General features: G+C 41.3%; 1 protein-coding gene across 2 annotated transcripts in view; it reads right to left on the bottom strand.

Moving 5' to 3' along the window:
- igdcc3 (immunoglobulin superfamily, DCC subclass, member 3) overlaps window positions 1–23,090 on the bottom strand; it is a 58,838-nt gene that overhangs the window by 6,397 nt on the left and 29,351 nt on the right. For both annotated transcript variants that reach the window (XM_034581618.1, XM_034581617.1), the window contains exons 3-7: window positions 15,514–15,658; window positions 15,299–15,429; window positions 14,833–14,970; window positions 12,534–12,692; window positions 6,483–6,648 (exon numbers count right to left, since the gene is read on the bottom strand). In XM_034581618.1, coding sequence (XP_034437509.1) covers window positions 6,483–6,648; window positions 12,534–12,692; window positions 14,833–14,970; window positions 15,299–15,429; window positions 15,514–15,658 — 739 coding nt within the window. The remainder of the gene's footprint in view (window positions 1–6,482; window positions 6,649–12,533; window positions 12,693–14,832; window positions 14,971–15,298; window positions 15,430–15,513; window positions 15,659–23,090) is intronic.

Raw genomic sequence — 23,090 nt, 5'->3', positions numbered from 1 at the left:
ATCTAATGCATTTCTGAACAAGCAGCCTTTCTTTACATCCATATATAACTACAGGTTTCAATTTACTTCAAATCTGATATTCTCAGTTCTGGCAAACAAACTTCTGTATCTGCACATTGTTTCCTGTTTTATATCTGCATGAGGACATTTGGATCAATCCCACAATGATTACCTTTTTGTATTTTGAAAATATTGGTTAATTTATTGGCCGTATTGTAAAAATATTTCACATTTTCATTGATCAAAAATATATTCAAGCTCACAGATATAGCTTGAATATATAGCAAAGAGCAGCTTGCGAGCCACAGGTTTGCCACCCCCGGCGCAGACCTCCGTCATGGCATTTTAGGAGATTAGAAGCGCTAAGAAAACCTTCTGGCTTTGGGTTTTTATGCTGCGCTTTAAGTTGAAACAGTGGAATTGAGTGCCACAGGAGTTCAACGTATATCCTGCAGCATGCAGCTAATCTGTCATTTGCAGTTTGTAAGGACCTGTCGAGGCAGATTGTCATCTTTCTTTTGACAGACAGGTGGAATCCTCAGTGTATAAATCAGAATTTATTAAGAAATGTCAGGACGATCCCGTGAGGAAAACCATGCAATTTATTGAAAGAACAACATGTCAGCCCTGTGCGGTGTATGTGGTTTGTCACCGGACACCTTGTGGACCCACGAAATGGGACATGAGGAAAGTGGCATTTCAGCTCTCGACAGACAGCGCTGACCTCAGACCACACTCAGCAAGGTTTGCAAGGATGGATTTGTAAGGACAGCAGAGTGCTCTTCTGGGTCAGCGGGCAGGATGGAGGAGTGAATCATTCCATTTCCTTTTCAAAATTGATGTGGTGGGACAAAAATTACTGTAGGTCTCTAAACTGGGTCAGAAAAGGCTGTGAGCTGGAAGAGTTATTATTCCTGTCCGCTATACCTGGTGGATTCAATCTGGATAATTATCAGGTCAAAGAGGCCCCGCTATTTCACCCTCTCTAAGTCAATCTCACCTCTGACCCCTGAGGTGGCAGCAGTCGCCAGCCCTCAGCTCGCTACTCAACCATCACATTTCTGACAGCCTTTCATATCAGCGATAGATGGAGTGTTTGCAGACGGGCGGCCTGACCAGATGCCACGGACTCAGCAAAGAGGCCCCCGGGGAAGCACTGCTCAATGCCACCGGGACCCTGGATGAGCCTTGAGGGAAATTTCACAAGACGCTGCTCGTTTCAGAGGGTACAGCAGCATCCGCCCGCATGCTGGCACATCCACGTGCACGACATTCGTCGCCACATACACACAGACTGATCCTGCTGACGTTGAGCTTATTAAATTCCACACCTGCTGTCAAAACTCCCTTTTCAACTTCCAGGATGAAAGCTTCAGTGGTTTCAGCATTTTTAGTACAAGTGCGCTTAATGTGCTAAACGTGCTTGTTTACATATTCATGAATATTTGCTTTGTATCTTTTAGCAAACGATCACTGATTATTAATGACTGCAGCCTTTATCTGAATCTTACTCATTTACTCAATTTATCCAAAGAGATAACAACTGAGGGACAATAAGAGACCCTAAAGCTGGCATATGCTGCATCCTTCACCAAATCCAATCCATCCAATCTTGCTTACAAACAAACCAACAAACGTACAGGGCTGAACCTCCTTGGCCGAGGTAATAATTTGGTAACTGAAGAGGAAAGTGTCTGTTTTTCAGTTTTAAATGGAAACATCATTCCTCACTGTAAGAGAGATATGATGTGTAGAAGATGTAAATGGTCTGTATTTATAGAGCGGTTTTCTAGCCTTGATGACCACTTTCAGTGCTTTACAGTACAGTTTTTTATTGCCATTCACCCATTCAGACACTCATTCATACAGTTCATCTTAAGGGCAGCACTTTTTTCTATGAGGCAATTTGGGGCTCAGTATTTTGCCCATGGATACTACAGCATTCAGATGGGGAATACTGGGATCGAGGAGAAAGAATATCTTTATCCAGTTTTATTTAAATCGAGCAATTTGTCTGGACGAACATCTTATTTCTAGGGAGATCAAAGATTTATTGGGCATATTTTTACTCAAGTTTTTAGACTTTTTTCAATCTTGGTGTAGAGCTTTAAAATAGGTTGATGCCGTACATTAATATGCAACAGCAGAGCTGGGCCACCAAAGATCCATGAAGTGAGTGAAGAGAGAAAAAAAGGTCAGAAAGTTTGAATGAGAGTTTTGGGAGGACTATGGCCCGAGTTAGCTCGTCTCACATGAGCTCCAAAGCCAAGCTGTCCCGTGCTGACAGGTTGACACCATTATTTACTCATCAGTTCAAGGTCATTTCACAGATTGATGGATAAGGCCATGGGCCAGGGGAGTGGCTGACAGTGGGGCCTTGGGCCTGTTGTTCTGCTGCTGAGGCCGTGTTTACTCTCTGTTGTCTCCGAGCAGCACCCCATCAAAAGCCAGCGCGGCCGCTCTGTATCCAGCGAGAGGGAAAAGGGGGAGAAAAAAAAAATACGGGGACAAAGAGAGAAAAGGAGGAAGAGGTGGGGAAGGGGGAGGGGGAGGAGCAGCGAGCTGTCTGTGGCCTGAGAGGAGGGAAGGGCCCAGGGATATGACTGATTACAGGCAGGGTCAGAGTTCAAGGCCAATGCCCAGGCCCCAGCTCTCTGTAATGGGGGCAGGAAGGGGGATGTGGGGCACAGAGAGGGGCTGCAAACAAGAAAGCCAGGTCTTGGTGAAAGACAGCGGCAAAAAAAAAGAAGAAAAAAGAAGAAAAGAAAAAGAGCCTTTGAAAAGAATTCTACAACGAAATGTCCAGGTTTATGTGGTAGCCTGTTCCTTCAGATGTCGGCCATTAATTATAAAACACACCACAGCGCTCACACACACACTCGAAACACATTCTTTTCTTTGCCCTGTAAATTTAACTCTTTATGCACAAATGTAAACCTGTCCTGAGTTTTCTTACTTTCTTACAGAGAAAGAGACTACACTTTTCTCATACTTTCATTTACCACAAGTAAGGATTTAATTTTCTTTAGCATCGTCTACAATATCGCTTTTAAAACAGGCTGACTTTCAACCTCGTGCTTATAACACCGTGTGATGTGCGATCACAGCTCCCATGTCTTGGATGATTACGCATCCAAGCTTTAAAGACGTAAGAGTGAGGCGAGTCCTTATACATAATTAGCAACAGCTCTCAAAGAGGCTTCAAATAGCCACGATAGCCTGTTTTACAGGAGCCTGGTCAGCAGAGGCCGATAATAAATGGGATTACAATCATGCTCGAAATGTGTGTGTGTGTGTGTGTGTGTGTCTGTGCCTGAGTGTGTGTGTGCAGATGTGTGTATCAAGATCTGTGAAACACACAACTTCACCCTGAGCAGCAACATCTGTTTACAGAAGCAGCTTCGTCATCTTACATTATATTTCAAATAGCTTTGTCTTCTCCCTGTGTGTTTTATGTGTGTGTGCGGATGAGGAGACACAACAACACTGTGAATTTTCAAGTTTGATTATGCGTGTGCACAAAATGAATGATGGCATGCACCACTGGGCTATTTGCGCACATATGGGCTCACTTGTCTTTTGATTAATGTGTGTGCATGCGTGTGTGTGAATGAAATGTACAATCGATTCCCTTTTCTCCCCGTGTCTGATTTGCTCTTGAAGGTCAGGGTCATGAGGGCCGAGCTGAGAGGAAAAACCTCTGCTCACACACACACACACACACACACACACACACACACACACACACACACACACACACACACACACACACACACACACACACACACACACACACACACACACACACACACAAATGACAATCTCCCTGTTGGGGATATTACACTCACTGTGCAGTATATCCAAGCTTCCCTATCAGATAGTGTGTGTTTGTGTGTGCGTGTGCTTGTGTGTATAACTGCATATAAGAACAAAGTCATTGTGTTGCCTAGAGTGGAATATCATTTGCATATACCATTACTTCTGTTGTGGATCAGTTCAGGAGGTAAATTGGGTTCATACCATCTAAATTTATTTCCATTCACTACTTTTCCTACAACATGGCTTAACGGGCTTTAATCAAATCTCATTCTACTTACTCACTCGCGAGAATAACCAGTTATCTGAAAAAGTTTTCCGAAAAATGAACACTTGAACATATATTAGCCTGATAAGAACAATCGAAAATGACAGAAACTATTTCTGAGAAAAAATGTATTTAACTTTATAATTACTATTATTTATTATTATTATTATTTATTTAGTATTACTTTTAGTTCTGCCCTGGTCCCATCTACTGACATGGAGGAGGTAGGGTTTATGACCTGTATGCTTTGGCTATACGTTTAGGGAGCTGTTATGCCATTGGTCTTGACAAATAATTAAACTATCTGAGGTTATATAAACCATATTTTGGAATATTCATAACTTCACTTTTCGCTTTTGCACTTTTGGATGGACGAAAACTTATCATCTCCGGTTTCGGGGAATTGTTTTATGAATTTTAAGCCCTTTTCTAAAAACAAATTGATTAATCAGAAATTATTGGTGGATTCATTAATGATGAAAAAAATAGTTATTTCCATCTCTAGTTGTGAGAGAATGAAATTACTGCTACTCTGAAAGATATCTGTCAAAGTAATTAAGATTACACAAACATATTTTACAGCAGATATGTATTAACACTGGAGAGGACTGATTTTCATAATAACTAATCTGTAATATTATATCGACGGTGATAATTAATTACATTGTCCTCGATGTACAAATCACACAGTTCAGCTCCACATTTCACATTCTTACGATGGACATCAAGCTGCCCTGTTCTCTGCATTTCCTGGTCAACTAGCTGAGTTTATGAGCTCATTAGCTAATGGTAGATCTCAAGCTGAGGCCTGCCTCCTTAACCAATCACAGCGCAGAGTTTGTGATGCATGAGATCCATATTATAGCAGGTCATACACTAATGGTGGCAAATGGAAACACTGTGATGCCCCGACTACCCGCTCTATCTTTATCTCTCTCTCGCTCCTCATTTGTTCTTATTGCAAACTCATCATTTCTCTTTGACTATCCGGCCATTTTTCCCCCCTACATTGAAGTCTGGCCTCTCATTTGTTTCCTCCCTCTCTTCCTTCCTCAGTTGTTAGTCCCTCGCTCCATCTCTCTGACTAATATAGACTGGTATATGCGAAGTGTGAACGGAGCAGTGTATGTGAGCGATGGAGGTGTCTGCTCCCTTCACTCACTGCAGCAGAGTGCAAGTATTGATTCTTTGGTACATATTTAAAATATGCACTTAATACTCTATTTTATGAGTAATAACAACATACACGGCTGGTTAGCTGCCAGGATCAGCCGGAACCTTGAGGAGAAAAGCAGGTCTAACTTGTGATCCGCTACACTGTATCATCGCTAAGATGTTTCTGCACCGCCACATACAGGGTGAGACAGGATGTACTGTACAATAAAACATTTTATGCAACACGCAGCATTCCTAGTGCGCGGTGCAGAGAATGGTAACTGACTGAGCTGGTTGCTCGGTAATTCTGCTCGTGGCATTCCGGGGGACTGCCACGGGAAAGAATCCAACATCGAGTCAATACGCTGCTCACACACAAAGGTACAATAGACTGAGGCTCATGTCTTGGCAGGCACAGCAGCTGCAGCGTCAGAAGCAGAAGAAAACGCAGGGAAACAGAACATTTGATGATGCTAATGATCAGATCAAGGGAGCAGTGATTAATAGTGACATCTATACGACTTCAGAGAGCTTGGTCCAACCTTAAGAAGATCCAGTGACGGACATGAGAGTTGGGTTGTGTTAGTTTGAATTAAGTGATGTCCTACATAAATCCAATTATAATAGTTTCAGATTCAAAATAAAGTAATATAATTATCATACCACTTTCTGATAAGTTGCCCTTTATTAATGGTTTACTTGTTTTAATTAATGACCGTATTCATTCAATTGTTTAAAAATGCTGAATAAACTAAGAATCTGAAATATTGTGGGATCGCAGAGTTGTTATTATCCTTAATATTTGGTAAATAACGTAAATATTTACGTTTTCACACTTTCTAGTAAACAAATATTGAAATAAAGTGAATAGTTATACATGTGAATACATTTATAAGAAATGTAATTAAATCCAGATTCTCTGTAAATGATGTGTGAAGTATTAGTTAATGACTTCTAGAACATTAATTAAGACATTAATTAGGACTTTCAAAACTTTTACAAGTTTTCCTCACGCTTAGTAAGGAGACTCCAACCTATGTACAGGCTGAATATATACATGAACAATCAATTGATGCAAATGTAAACAGTGTACACAACATGATGCCAAAGAAGATCCTCAGTAAAGAGAAACCGTGGTCACAGGCAGAACTCTCTGACAGTAACAACAGGTTCAACCCATGGATTTGTTGGTATTCTTCTATAAATATATTTCCACATACAATGCAAAGGTTTTCTTTCTTACCTGTTATTGTTCCTGAGTCTGACGTGTGCCCCGGGTTCCAGAATCTGCCCGTTCTTCAGCCAGGTGAGCTGGGGCTCAGGCTCACCCTGCGCCTGGCAGGTAAAGATGGCGGTGGTGCCGACAGGACGAGCAATGGACTGAGGAAGTTGAACAAACTCAGCTGGAGCTGAAAGAGCAGAAAAACGGAGGTTCAGACAAGATGTTCCCAAGATACAAAGAGAGTGCCAGAGATATCAGTGACAGAAAAGGGATCTATGACCATGTCTTTGTTAAAGGACAAAGTGATGTTGATGAAAAGACATAGAAAAACCAAGAGAGAGTGAGAATTAGAAAAGAAAACTATGAGAGCCCACCAGGTAGCAAGGTTATTCATTGTACAGAAATAGTACAATAATAGATGTACAGTGCCTTGCATAAGTATTCACCCCCCTTGGACTTTTTCCCATTATGTACTGTTACTAACTGGAATTCAAATAGACTTAAATAAACTTTTTCCCGTTTGATCAACAAAACATGCATAGTACTTTGGAGGTGCAAAATAAATTTTATTGTGACACAAACAATAATGAGAACAAAAAAGTTGACATCTGTTGGGTGCATAAGTATTCACCCCCCTGTGTCAATACTTGGTAGAACCCCCTTTCGCTGCAATTACAGCTGCAAGTCTTTTGGGGTATGTCTCTACCAGCTTTGCACATCTAGAGATGGAAAGGTTTGTCCATTCTTCTTGGCAAAAAAGATGAAGCTCAGTCAGATTGGATGGAGACCGTCTGTGAACCGCAATCTTCAAGTCTTGCCATAGATTCTCTATTGGATTGAGGTCTGGGCTTTGACTGGGCCATTTTAAGACATTAACATTCTTTAATCCAAACCATTCCTTTGTAGCTCTGGCTGTATGTTTAGGGTCATTGTCCTGCTGGAAGATGAACCTCCGCCCCAGTCTCAAGTCTTTTGCAGACTGCATCAGATTTTCTTCAAGGATTTCCCTGTATTTGGCTCCATCCATCTTTCCCTCTATTCTGACCAGTTTCCCTGTACCTGCTGAAGAGAAGCATCCCCACAGCATGATGCTACCACCACCATATTTCACTGTTGGGATGGTGTGCTCAGGGTGATGGGCAGTGTTGGGTTTTCGCCACACATAGCGTTTTGCATTGAGGCCAAAAAGTTCAATTTTGGTCTCATCTGACCAGAGCACCTTCTTCCACATGTTTGCTGTGTCTCCCACATGGCTTCTGGCAAACTCCAAACGGGATTTTTTATGGATCCCTTTCAACAATGGCTTTCTTCTTGCCACTCTTCCATAAAGGCCAGATTTGTGGAGTAGACGACTAATAGTTATCCTGTGGACAGATTCTCCCACCTCAGCTGTGGATCTCTGCAACTCCTCCAGAGTAACCATGGGCCTCCTGGTTGCTTCTCTGATTAATTTTCTCCTTGTCCGACTCTTCAGTTTGGGTGGACGGCCTCCTCTTGGTAGGTTTGCGGTTGTGCCATATTCTTTCCATTTTCTTATGATGGATTTTATGGTGCTCAGAGAGATGTTCAAAGCTCTGGATATTTTTTTATAACCTAACCCTGCTTCATATTTCTCCACAACTTTATCCCTGACCTGTTTGGTGAGCTCCTTGGTCTTCATGATGCTGTTTGTTCAGTAATGATCTCCAACAAACTCTGAGTCCGTCACAGAACAGGTGTATTTATACTGAGATTAAATTGCAGACAGGTGGACCCTATTTACTAATTATGTGACTTGCAAATGTGACTTGTGAATGCAATTGGTCGCACCAGATCTTTGTTAGGGGTTTCACAGTAAAGGGGGTGAATACATATATACATATGCACTTTTCAGATTTTTATTTGTAAATAATTGTGAAATCCATGTAATATTTCCCCCCACTTCCAAATGATGCACTATTTTGTGTTGGTCCATTACATAAACTCACGATGAAATAAATTTTAATCTGTGGTTATACCATGACAAAATGTAGAAAAGTCCAAAGGGGGTGAATACTTATGCAAGGCACTGTATATAAACTCTGTTGCTTATCTATAATTCAGGGTCATTTAGCAGGAATGTAAAAGACACAAGGTCAATGCAGATTCCAGGAAAATAAAAAGAGATAGAGAAGACTAGAAATGTGGAGGAATGACAACAACAACAGCAGCAGCAGCACTTGACAACAACACATCCACATGAACACAAAATGCTGCAGTTTACAGGTTCGTCGTATCCTTCCTCTGGTTTCAATCCATGGTCAATCAGTGGTAATAACCTATTCATTTGAAATGGTTCTCGCAGAGTAATTACAGTTACATCCCCTGGAGTTTGATTCCTGGGTTCATGCTTTTATTCGAGCTGGCAGGCGTCGTCATCTCCACTGCACTCATTATTGTCCAGGCGGCTTTCAGTGATTTGATAACCAAAGGTATTTATGACCATATTAACTCAATAAAAAAAACGTTATGGTTATTATAATATCTCAGAGTCATCACTGGAGGACAGTGAGCTGGAGAACAGGGCATATCATATTGCCTGTTGTAAAAGAGAAGAAAGCTCTACTCTCCTGCCGTCCCAATCATTTTACTCATCATTACCTGGTGGGACAGAGCAACAGGAATCAAATTGTAAAATTACAGGTTTTGACTGATTTGAGTGACAGTTTGGAAACAAAATCTCAAGTGGAGAAGAAATAAAAAAACAGGATCAGTGACTCATGTTCTTAATAACCAAATTGAATGCAAGGGAGCTGGCTATGTACCAAAAGCAAATACTTAACATAGCAACTTTAACAGATTGTGCACATGGTATCTCCGCCAGGGAGGTTATGTTTTCACCCCTGTCTGTTTGTTTGTATGTTTGTGAGTAAGAGTTCTCGAAAACAACTAAACAGATTTTCACGAAACTTGGTGGAGGTTTGTGGTACGGGTCAGGGAAGATCAAGGGATTTTCGTTCACTGTCTTTAACATTGGTCGGTAGGGAGTTTAGAATCCTTTTTGTGGATTTTTCAGAGAATAATTCAAAAATCTTTATGAAGAAAACCAGGCAGATGTCAGAAACTGATGCAAACAAAAAAATCCGATTTAGTATATTTTATTTGTGGTTCCATAAGGGACCTGTTTTTTTTTTTGTACTTAAATATCACTAAGACACAAACAGTCTATTTAGAGGACAATGAAATGAGACAGAGATACACAGACAGTGAAAGAGAGAGATTTAATTTTTGACATCTGTGGCTACATCAGTGGTTTAACACTGTGATTAACTCATTTCAGATGCTTTTTTACATTTTCACTGTTTTTCCAGAAACAATTAATGGATCATCTTGATGATAAAAAATCTGAAATCTATGAGTGTGTGAAATTTGGTCCAGCTTGATTGAATTTAAGGGGACTGGCCTTGGCGGAGGTCCTGCTGGGGGACTTTTTTCAGCTGTAGATTAATATGTATATGTATGTGAGATTGACTCAAAATAAAATGCAGTGTCCATATTCATCGTAATGACGGAGAATGGCATTAACAAATAATGCCGGACAACAATGAAGCTTTATGGCACAGAGGAATAAATTATATCTGTGTGTATGTGTGTGTATATTAGGCTACACAGACAATACCGCTTGTTCCCATCCCAGTGGACAAAATGTTGTCTGACATTATTTCAATGAAAGCATTTCCATTCTCTCATTTGAAAAGATGAGGGACCCGTAAGGCGTTTGAAAGGAGGCTGCTGACAACTTGTGATTGTCCTTTCATTTATCTCTCCCTCTCTCCCAGCTTTATTCTCTCTTTGAATGCCGTCTCAAAGGTGAAGGTCAGAGGGAGCTCGGGAAGGTATTGATTCGTACCTGTAAGGGTGTGGGTCATATCATCAGCACCATCCATCCATCTTGCTCTTGTTTTTCCCCATTTGGCTCACACACACACACTTTGACTCTCCTCCTTCTTTCTTTGTTTCTTGTGTCTCTACGTTTGTACCCCAAAGGAGCCAAAATGAACCGAATTGATTAACTGTATCAGTGCATTTGTGAGATAAGTGATGGTTTCATAAGCAGTAAATTGGAGCTCCTGATTGCTGGACATGTCTGCTTTGACACCCTCTCATGTCCACAGAGGTGTCAGCTGGCTTATTGACACCACCCTAATAGACCAATTCTTTAAGCACATGCAATAAAATCTACAGTTTTTTTTTCTAATAATAAAATAGACCGAATTTACATTTATTTGAAATTAACGGTAAATCTTTGTTTCCACAAATCGATAAACGGCCAAAAACATATAATGAGCATTTATGGGTTATCTTCTTTGTTCCTGTTTGGGTAGCGGGCTTGTCTCAGAGTTGACAGGCAGATAACATGAAATATTGATCTGGATCAATACTGCTATGAGCTGAAGCAAAGTGTGGTCCATCTGATCAATATGTGAGTGAGGCTGATCCTGGATGTTTCCTGCTTGGTGACAATTAATGCGCAGGGCCACCCACACCTGGCATCATCTCATTGGTCAAAACCATCCATCTCTCTAACCTAGAGGGACGCCACCAGTTGTGGACTTTACAGCACATTAACTATAAATGTATATTTTATAAATTATTGAACATTGCAGAAGATATTAGATTAAATAAAATTGCATTTCTCTTTTTTTCCAAACGTATAAGAATATCCTACACTCTTACATTAAAAACCCACTGGACAGCATTAAAGTGATAATGTGTTTCCGAGTTGCTTTGACAAATCATAAATGTATCGTCATGGCAGGGTTACAATATGATTGAGGTTATTTTCCATTAGTCGCTGCCACAAAATCATCAACATCTTTAATGGAGTTTGTTTGGTTTCTCTGCGATTTGGCTTTGAAAAATAAATAAATGAAGATAAAGAGGAACTAAAAGGATTTATTGGAGATATGGTGTGTGTATTCTTGGTCTGTGAGACTGAACTCAAAGATGTTATGAAGATCAAAAGCTGCAATTTGCTGCTAATTGTCATGGCAGTGAGCAGTTTTCTTCTGTTATTGTGTCATCAGAGAGTTCAAAAGACTCATAACTACCACAGCAAAAAGCCGATAAAAATACTGTAGAATTTGTCAATTTAAAAATGAGGGTATGAGAGTTTTTGATGATATTTGCTTTGCAGTGGCCACATAAAAACAAGAAAATTACAGTCTAGAATAAGTTCTCTTATTTTTGTCTTCTAACAATTCAAGTTCCACAGATCTGAAGAGAATCTACAAAATCATATTGTCTGATTCATCTTCTTCTCTTAAACAGCATTTTAATGACCACAATAGCTGAGTTTACAGACTTTGCTGCTTCTTCATGTGACACTGTAGATTTTGTCTTGTTTTTCATGCTGTGATTTTGCTGATAGTAAAAGCTTGATGGATGGTGTTAATGAATCGATTTGATCGTTTGTATTTTCATCGCTACCTGGCTGTCACTGGTAACATGTGAAGCTGTCAGGTCATGTGAATTAACGATCACCTCTAGGTCTTTAGTCTTTTTGACGGGCGATTTACGTTACCTAAATTATTTACAAGAAAGTTATGTAATTCGTTTCACAGCATCTTTAAACACACAGACAGCGGTGTTGGAAAAACTATTTAAGGCATTTATTATATTTATATATTCTGTATATACTGTTATATCTTATACTGCCAAACCATGAAAGCACTGGGTTGACAATGACTATTCATTAAATATTAAACTAAACAATGTTGTTTAGTCTGACAAACTGTACAAAATGGTGAAATAAATAATAACCATCACGTGTTCAGCAAAGCCACAGTATAAATACTATTTTATAAGTGAAAATAGTTCACATGGCTCACGGGTTGATGTAGCTTGAGGGACCCTTAGCAGACCATTACTTAGGTCCCCAGGGAGGTATGGACTGGGTTTGTATTTGTGTTGCCTGCACAGAGGTCCACCCACAGAACTGACAAGATTCACCTTATCACTTGCACCACAGCTGCATTCATGGGCTTCGAGTTTCCCTCCACAAGCCCTTTCTTATCTTCTGAAAATGGCACATTGCTTTCATCCAGAACTCACCTTGGACCACCAGTCGTCCCTGAGCAGTCCTCCGAACACGAGTCCCTGGTTTGTTAGCGGCACACACATAAACCCCTGAGTGCTGCACGCCGACGTCTGAGATCATCAGATTCCCTGTGCCGAGCACCTGGATCCCCTCCACGCCGATGGGACGGCCGTCTGGTCAGGGAAAAGAGAGGGAGAGAGAAGAAGAATTTATACAAGACAACAAGAAAAAAGCCTGGCTGTGCAAGTGTACAGTACCTGTTAGGTGGGGGTGGGGGGGTGGGGGGGGTGCACACTACAGTAAAGATCTGAGTGGGCTTGAAATTGCCATCAAGAGAGACTGACTAAATATATTGCACATTTATGGTCAAAAGCTCCTTGAGGTAGGGCTATTTCTGGACCTCCCAGAGGTCAAGGATGCAGCTTTCACAGTAAAGTGTGCATTTCACAGAATTGTAATTTCTTGTGATGAAGCCGCCAGAACAGACACAGAGGTAAGAAAGAGAGAGAGGTCACTGGGTTTGTCGTCTTTATCTGGAGCTTGTGATGGTTGTAAAAGTGATATTGTTATGAGAGTTTAGAAAAGGTTTTCTAAGGTTTTACAGTGATTAAAAGTTTGTTTTATATGTTCTCATTCTCTAATGGAGGGTCAGTCAATCTAAGCTTTGTGCCTTTTGTCTGACAAAGCCTTGTAGTGCAGCACATTCGCTGTTAAACGGTTACACAGGAGATGTTCCTGCCGCCACAGGGGACCAGAAACTCTAACTGCGACTTCTAATCTCCTATCTCCTTACACAATCCATAGCTGCCTCCTCTCTGCTCTAGCTGTACTTACATGATAAACTCACACTTTCCTGTGCTCCCTATCTGCAGTTTCAACTCCAGCACTGACTTCAGCCTGTGTCTGATATTAGCTTTGGGGCCACGGGGGCATTTAACTCCCATCTATGACTTCCATCTGCGGTATGGTCCAGGCTTGATGTGTTAAAAGGCCAGGGCAGGGAGGCAGGGAGATGGGTACCGTCCATGCTGGACATATGCAGAGGCAGGAGCTGCAGCCAGAAATACAAACCATATGGTCGCTACTCAACAGTGTATTTTTAGGTGGGGATCTCTTTGGGTGCATCTTGGATTTAAATATAATTCAATGTTTAATTTACACTGTGTAATCAGAAGGATCAGTTAAAAACTCTGGCACATTGTACACGCTCTATTTAGACAAGATGCAATTGTTGTGATGGAGAGGACAATATTCGCGATTAATCACGACAAATAATGGAGATGAGATAAATCACTCCAAATTGCTCACCAAGTGTTTTTTGTCAGAATCCGTCATCATGATGTTTTATTGCTCTTTCGGCATTTTTCCCATTACCACTAACAGACTCACTGGACTGAGAAGTAACAGTCCAGCGATCTTTTGTCTCAACAAAGACCGACTTGTTCTCTTTATTTAGCCTTTTTCAACTATATTTCTTTCTCCCTCTCGCTTGCCCCCTCCATCAGCTTCGTCAGGCACTAATTAAGTTAGTCAGAGAAGAAAGACAACAAGCCAGCAAGCTGTGGAGCTGCGCAATGAATAGCAGCAAACAAACTCAAGCATTAAGGAGTGACTGATGTGAAACTATCAGATTCATTATGCGTCTTATCCCAGCCTCCCTGCCGTAATCTAATACATACAAATCCCATCGTGTTAGCATTTCATTCTAGCGATATTGTGTAAGGCAATACCCTAAATCTGATTATGCCCGACTGCTTGGGAGGGGCGGCAATTTACATTTCAAATAGCAAATCAGATTGGATAATAGGTAAAGAAAACAGATACCAAATTGAAGAATTGGACACAACAGACTTTGACTGATAGTCAAGAAAAAATGCACGTGACGGAAGGGGGAAACTAATCGTATCTGTCTCAGCACCTCATAGCAATTAATCAGAGGCTCTCCGGTGCAGCAGGTTCAACTTCATGAGGAAATGAAGTGTGCATTTATCAACACAGAGTCGAAGGTAATGTTTAGCCCTAAGGCCTAATGTTGAATCCCATTGCCTGCATGTATACACAATACCCTGCTGTATCAGATGTATTCTGGGCGCACATATACATTAAACAATACAGAAAGGATCAAAGCTGTGTTGTAGAAAACATACAAACACATGAAAACACAAAGCACATAGGGCTCACACAAAACACTGAGTATGTATGAATGCACACACACACATGCACAAATGCACACACACAAACCGAATAATCTAAACTACATAGATGCACCCTCCAGGGGCCTCGTCTTTGAACTGATCAGGAAATGTTTCTCACCTAGTCTGCTCCAAGACACGATGGGCCGAGGGTATCCTGTTGCAATGCACTCCAAGATGGCGGTTTGGTGAACAGTGAGGGTGAGGTTTTCTGGTCCAACCAGGATCATGGGCTCTTTGTAGACAGATGACTGGGAGCCTGGAAGAAAAAGAGGGGAGAGGGAAGCAGAAGATGGGAATGAGCATGATGGATGGCATCCTTTAATTGGATTTCTCTGGAGTGCATTAGCTCGATATGCTGTATCTCTTGGATCAGGCAGAGAAACAATGGGTTTGGAAATATGCTGGATAGATAAACAGCTGATAATGCAATGGTTGTTTTCAAGCAGTGATGGGGAGAACAAAGAGCGTCACACAACACAGATTTAAAAGTTTATCTACAGCGAGGGTGTGTTATGCTTGCTTCCATGTGACAAAAAGCAGTCTGCACATGGGAGGTAGTTGTGAAATTCAATAAATATAACAACCTGAAACTGTGAGGATTGCCTCAGTGCTGTGTTTGACTCCGGCACTGTTGTGGGCCACACAGCAGAACCGTCCACTGTCCTCCTCTGTCACCCCAGTGATCTGCAGAACACCTGTCGGCAGCAGAGTGTATCTACGAGACAGAAGAAAAAGATCAACACGATGAGACCTGGTACATTTCTAATAAGCGTGAGGTTGAGCTGTGGTTCGGTCCAACCTTTTGTCCTTGGTGTCCACCGGGCGGTTGTCTTTTTCCCAGCTGATGACGGGCTCTGGCAGACCACGGATCTGACACTGGAATCGAGCCACGCCAGAGTCCTCAGCGTGAACCGACTCTGGCTGGACGTGGAAGTCTGCCATGGCTGTAGAGGGAAAGAGAGAGCGAGAGAGAGAGAGGGGATGTAAGGCTATAACATCAAAATACAGCAAGGCAACTACAGAGCAACAAGCCTGCCTGTGTGCAGGAGATAAGTATTTCTGTACCAGTATACAGTGTACATGCTCAAGCTATAAATATGTAGTAAATTATGTATACATATATACGATTATATTTATATACCGGGCAAAGTATGTACCATTCTCCTGAGTTCATGTTCTCTGGTATAACATCTCATCTCAACAGTAACACTGTGTGAGGTGCTAATGTCATTTACATATGTTAATTAACACGTAGTATAGAAAAAAAACTCAAGCAAAGGGATGACGATCTCCAGGGTGTGAAGACTGACTGGTTGAAAGAAAACGACTGAGCACAATGTAGAACTGTTGTACTCAGGGACACACAAGCAGGGTTTTTTAACAGCGCTCAACAAAAAGAGGAAACTCTTTACTCACCACAGCACCGAGTTTACACAAAGAGAATAATACTGCCAGCTATAAAGTTACTGTTTTAAAGGAAAACGTTGCTGGATCAAATATTTTCTGAAACTATTTCCCGTGGCTGTTCCTCAAAATAAATGTTTTCATGTTAATTTCAGAATATTTAATACAGAGTGTCCTTAAATATCAAGTGCACTAATCTACACTGTAGACAGAGGTCTTAACAGTTTAAGACCTTGGTTTCTTGGTCACAGAGGGAAACTGGGAGTTATAGTTAGTTTTTTTCTGATATCAATAATGAAATAAGACAAAGGAAAGCACAGACAGTGAAACTTTGTATTTTTTTTTAGAGGGACTTTTTGTCATTGAGCCTTTATTAATAGGACAGTTCAGGATCTTTTTTTCACTTTCTTTAGCATTGATTGGGCATTTTTCAACATTTTTACAGTTTTCCCAGGGAATAATAAAATAATCCGGCACATTTAGAGATCTATGTGTGTGTGAAATTAGATGCAGCTTTATTGAATTTAAGGGGACTGCTGGGTCTTGGTGGAGGTATACGCTTTACTGAGTGCCATTCATTGAAAGTTTGGGGTAATGTAAAAACCTCAAACAACAGCTCTAAAAATTTCACTGCAGAACATTGCTGCTACTGCTGTTGCACCACAGGTCAATAGCTGCATTCAACACATGTACAGTAGTTGTACATGAGCTGCAGTCCTCAGGTGCTGAAGGTGATCGTTACATACACGGGGCCTGCGTATGGATTTCCTGCCATATGTTAACATTTAGTATGTAGGTCAGGCACATTTTAAAACATTCATGCTAACAACGACAAAGGCAACACATACACACACACACACACACGCAGGGTAACACACACACACACACACACACACACACACACACACACACACACACACACACACACGCACGCACGCACGCACACACCATATAGCAAAGCCAGTATCAATAGTCCAACAGAGAGCCTCATTCAGCTGCACCTCACATATCTACTCCCTGCAGAACAAAGGCGTCATCGAAGGTGGAGCCAGCGACAAACTCAATTAGAGAGAGGCCCTCCGCTTTCGCAGTTCTCCCACCTTCTTCAACACAAGTGTACTCATTTAAATGTCAACCATAATTAACTTAGATGAAGGGGGACTTATCTGAACACTGTTAGCATAACAAGAGGGACGGACCTCTTATTATTTCATAACCTCCTGCTCTTCCCATCCTGTAGCCTGCATTAATTCCTTACTTACAGGATGAGTGAGTGGTAAGCAGCACTATACCAAGGAGGCTTTTACGCCTGGAACATGGCAGGTTATTGTCTGTTTGTGTTTCCACTAATGCCTTCTTACTTCCCTACTTCTTATGTTTAGTGAGTGGGATTGATTCCCAGCAGAAAGCTGGCTGTACTGCATTTTACACTGTGAATATAGTTGACTAATTCCACAATTTCTGCTTTGAATTGTCCACACCGACATGTCATTCATGTTTATTTCCTCCACCAAGGAGGTTATGTTTTCATCTGCATTTGTTTATTCGTCTGTTGTCTGTTAGTTGGCAGGATTAGGTCAAAATTACTGGACATATTCCCAGAAAACTTGGTGGAAGGAAAGAGCCCATTGAATTTGGTATCTTCAGCGGTTCTAAAGATACCATGACCTGGATGACTGGGAATCTTCGCTGATTTATTACATTTTGATGTTTAGGGAACTGATATTTATGAATATGTGCAATTTGGTACAGATGCAAATAAAAATCTGGATCTAGATTTTGTAGTAGTGTCATAAGGGGGATTCTGAGTGCCTTTCTAGTTTTATCCTGTTGCACAGGGCTGACATTGCAGCTTAAAAAACTGTATCTGTATTTAAATGTAAATAAGACACACACAGTCTTATAGTGGACAGGAAATTGAGAGAGAGACTTCATCTGAGGGGCATTATGTGGCTACATCAGTGGTCCAACGCTGTGATTATTCCATTTCACAGCTTAATGAGAAGTGTGGCATTCTCTAACACGACTTGACCTTAGATCTTTGAATGGATGTATGGAGCTCTGATGAAAAATTAAACATGCTAATTTAGTATTCTCCCAGTAGCGACTGCAATCTCCCTGTAAGCTTATGGGTTCTCTACGGGTTTTTTTTTCAGGATTATAAAAACACAGAGAAAACCTGACTGTTACTCATCCCGACAGATTTCTCAGGCTCATATTTTTTTATTTTGCCTCTATACTACAAGGCAACACTTAAACAGCTGTCCCTCTCACTGGTGTAATTCAGCTTAAGTGCTTATCTCAAGGGCCCAACTGCAATTTTTCCACCTGGGACACACAACCTCCTGGCCATAAAACGTTTTAGGCCAACTTTACTGTAAAGCGTAGATGGCCTGGATGCCACAGAGAACATCAGTAGTATTTTATCACCGAACCCCCTGTTATAGTACAGATACAGCTCTTTACATGCTCTTTAGAAAACGGTTTCCTCTTAAGCACAGTGAACTGCAAGCCCTAACACATTCTTCTCTTTCATTTCAGTTTACTAAAGTTGTAAAACACTGGAAGTCATTGCAAACTTGTCAGAAGTATCAAATTATTGTATATATCCAGTGACAGAATATTGGCCCATAAGAACACTTTTATGGCTTCTCACTCCCCTTCCTAGACAGAGTGTTGACAAAGGCAATCAGCAATACTGTCCGTCTTGGCGAGCTGTAATGCGGCGCTCGGGCAGAGGCTGGCATGGGTGCAGCACAGAGTGAAAGCCCTGAAGCCACTGACGCTGCTGATACAGGGAGGTTGGATATGGTGAAAACAGCTAGACAATCCTTCAGACCACAGCACACAGAAAACAAGGGCTGACGGTCAGGGAAGCTCACGGTCTTGGAACAAAGTCTCAAATGAAGATACAGGCATGCGTGCACATAGCTGTCTGTGCTGTACTGACGAACAAAAGAGGACCAGTGCCTATTGGATCTTTCTTGTGCATCTTTGCCAAGTAGTCATGGTGTCCACTGATCCGGCTGCTGGAGTGTGTCCGCCGACACAGCCCCCCTAACGGGCCCCACCCTTGGCCCTCATGCATAAAACATGAATTCTCCGAGAGGCCCACACCCCTGCGACCATCAACACACTAGCGGGATCAGACACAATTGGAAAAAAATCACAATAAGTTTACATAAACAGACGGAGGCAAAACAAACTTGCTAACCATTCCTGCCGGATATAAAGGAAAACAGCCATTCGTAATCTATTATTGTCGGAAGTTATTGTTGGAGAGGTTCCAGAGTCAATCTAAAGTGATGTAGCTCAGCTGAAGCATTTAAATATAAACACATGCAAAGAGCTGCTTCGACAGAAACACACAATATTGATCGGCCTCGCTGTAGGAAAAGACAGACACACACATTCGAGGCACCGAGGCGCTCTCACTCATCTCCAGCAGCAGCAGCAGCAGCAGCAGCAGCAGCAGCATCGGACCTGTTACTCATTCTTCCTTTTCGAAGTGTTGACAGATACTCACATGATTAAACACTGTCCACTACCAGCATGTCGCTGCCCGGCTTAAATGGAGCAGGTCTAATTACAGTAATGAGGGAGAGAATGGTCGGGGGTTTATTCTAAAAAGAAATCCATCCACAAGTGCATGGGGAGGAGATTGCTCGTTGGACATATGTTTGACGGCCCCTCATGACAACCACAAAAGAAGAATGAGTGAGTGAGTGATATGAATGAAGGTCACAGACAGGAAATGTGAAGCGTGGTGATTTAGATAGGTAGCTCGGCAGTAAATCCGGTCTTGTCAAAACTCTGGTCATCTGACAATAGCCAACAAGTTCCCTGCTGTGCGCTTCACAATATACAACCAAATATTTCCAAACCAGGTAGAAATTAACATGAAAAAAGGTTATTTTAAAGGTTGAAGTGTCACATGAGCCTTTTTCTTCCTGGGGCTGCACACGTAGTTACACAGAGGATGAAATATGAATGCAAGTGCAGATATACTAATACTGATTATTGGGTTTGAGAGCCAATAAGCGCAAAGGGCAGTCAATATTGATGAATTGTCTCATCCTTCAAGTCCAAAGCCTCTGGTCATGTACAATGAAAATTAAAGCAAGTGAGAATCTCAGATGTAAAACTAGAATGTTATGTGTTTTTTTACTCAATATTGCAAACAAAAAATAGCTCCAACATCACATAATTTTCTAAAAATCTACGAAAATGTTGCATCATCCTATCCCGCAATTTATAAGAAAGGGAATTAGAATTCCTGGGTCCGCCCCCTGATACAGATCTGCTCCAAAGTTAAATGGATTCTTCCCTGACGCATACCACATCCATCTAAGTTTCACAGTAATCAGTCCAGTATAGTTTTTGTATGATGCTGCTTAATAACAAACAAACACACGCTGATGTAAACATAACCTCCTTGGCAGAGAGAAATAGAAAATAAATGGAGATTATCTGAATGAGTCCTTGCTGAAATAACGGTTTTCCAAATGGTCCCAAAGTAATGATCAATCCGACACACACACAAACTCAACTGTGAATAATTAACGAGGTGCTTAAAAGTCCAAACTGCTGTTGTGTCACAACTATACTGCAGTGACCATATCTGCTCAGACATTTCCATGTTTTTGATACAGACTCGTGGTCACGTGAGTGTTGTTTTCCTGTGCAGGGGATGATTCATCGATATGACAGAGGTAATGATGCAGGCAGAGGGACACATATCCTACAGCGTCCATCCAAACCTGCAGCTATGGCGCAAAGCTTGAGTGAACCCTCGTTTTGTAATGTCATCACCCTCACTCACACCTATAGCCTTACCTCCAGTCCCAACGCCACCGCCCCATGTACTCTTCAATGGTCCCCTCAGCTCTTCATCGCACCCCTCGCCCCACCCCCAGCAGGCCTCTCAAGCCTATGACATCATTAGGCACATGTTCATTGTTCAACCAAGGGTGATGACTGCCATACCCACTCCACCCCCACTGTGGTAAACCAGTAAAATAGAGATGAGGCACATAAATAATGGAGATGGTGTACAGTGCTATTCCAGCGTGGAGAGCGCACACTTCAACAGCCTTTAAATAGGCATCCTTGAAATAGCAAGCCCAGCGCTGAGACCCTAGAGATGGCATTTTAATGCAGATGTGATATTTTATTGGCTCCCTGCCCCACAAGCCCCCCTCCCCATCTTCCTCCTCCACCACCCTGCGCCCAAGCGTGGGCACTCCTGTGATCAATCTGTTGGTTTGTGGTGCGTGATGCTTATCACCTATGAAAGGAAGGGCTGCACGTACGTAAGTCATACTCTGTCTTCCTCTGACACTCATTCATTATCTTCCTTTAATGCGTTTACACATCAACACCTTCCTCTGTCAGTACCTGCATGAGCAAAAGCATCAGCTGACCTGCACCATCTCCCAGGTGGCAGATGTACTGTACATGTGGACAGAGGGCCTCAGGAACATCAGGCCTATTGATTATTTGTATTAAAAGCTCTCCAACCTGTAATATGATTTGAACAGTCGGCCCTCGGATGCACGTTGCCTTGTTACGATTCAGTTATGTCCTGTCACACCTTGCACCTGCTTTGTATAATCTGGCATATGATCAACATTTCCTCTTTACCAACAAGGTGATCCAGAGAAAACTTTACCTTTACAATTAGCATTTGTCTTTAATATCCTTCAATACAAATTAATAAGGACATGTTAAAAAAAACCAATAAGGACATGATAGAAGAGCGAAGAGTCTTCAGCCACGTCACCTGAGGCTGATGGGAATTTAATAAAATTATTGTGCTAGATAAAATGTCAAGTAATAATCACATTTATTACAACATCCTGTGGGGACATGGACGTGTGTTCCAAATTACGCGGTGACCCAACCAGTAGCTGTTGAGATAAATTCGGTAAAAACAGATACACACATAACCTCATGATGATGCCAGAGAAAAAGTCAGTGGACCATTACAATCATCCTTTTAAGAAGCATGGACGTCTGTGCAAAGTTTCATTCAGTTGTTGAGATATGGACGAACAAACCCACTAAACTACACAGCCACTTCTAAAGCCAGGCTGCTAGCACAGCTGACTAAATATTGAGTACAATATTGTGTAGTGCTTAAAGTATAGAGAGGGGATTTGAGAAGACTCTTAGGGAATAGCATGAGTCACAGTCTGTCAACACAATCACACCCTAAAGAGATTGTTTTTATTTTGGTTGCAATAAATGGCAAATCATTATGAAAGACCACAAGTGTCATTAATTTCAAATAAGAGTAAAGCACTTAAAATATGGCAACAGAATAATGAAATCGCATTTAATATAGAAATAATTGGCGTCACAAACAGAATCAATAATATAGATTTGAATCAGGTAGTCTGATAGTTATGAGGTAGTTGGGGTTCTATCACCAATCAGAGAGATTGTTACATGATTTACATTGTTTTATATCCTTTTATCAATGCTAGGCCCAAACTGTTAACCCTAAATAGTGAGGCTAAAAGAGAAGCTAAGTGACAGCAAATAGAATAGCAAATAGGAAATGTACAAGAAGAAGAAAATTGAAAGAAGATTAAAAAATGTCACATAATAAATCACTTTGCAGTTTGGTATATTTGTGTATTGATTAATGAATAAATGTGTTAACTACTTTATTAGTGCTAATTTTTATCGTACAATTAAATATTTAATACAATTATTTATTACTATTTCCTTGACACACGAGGGCCACCATATTTCAGAGGGAACGTGGATCAGCTAAATGTCAACACAAGGAGAAATACATTCTGTCCACTTCCATTACCGACGTCGTTTTTCTTTTCATGGTTATACTGGCTTTCCTTTACTTGTCTTCTCTGATTCTCCCGTTTGATTTCCTATATTCACACCGCAACACGACAGATTTTCTTACTTTCAATCTCACATGACAAAACAGTTTTGACTGGAATTTAA

The sequence above is a fragment of the Hippoglossus hippoglossus genome, chromosome 3 (assembly GCF_009819705.1).
Source record: "Hippoglossus hippoglossus isolate fHipHip1 chromosome 3, fHipHip1.pri, whole genome shotgun sequence".
NCBI lineage: Eukaryota > Metazoa > Chordata > Actinopteri > Pleuronectiformes > Pleuronectidae > Hippoglossus > Hippoglossus hippoglossus.
Note: the sequence above shows the minus strand (reverse complement) of the source record. Positions and strands in the feature narration are given on the sequence as shown.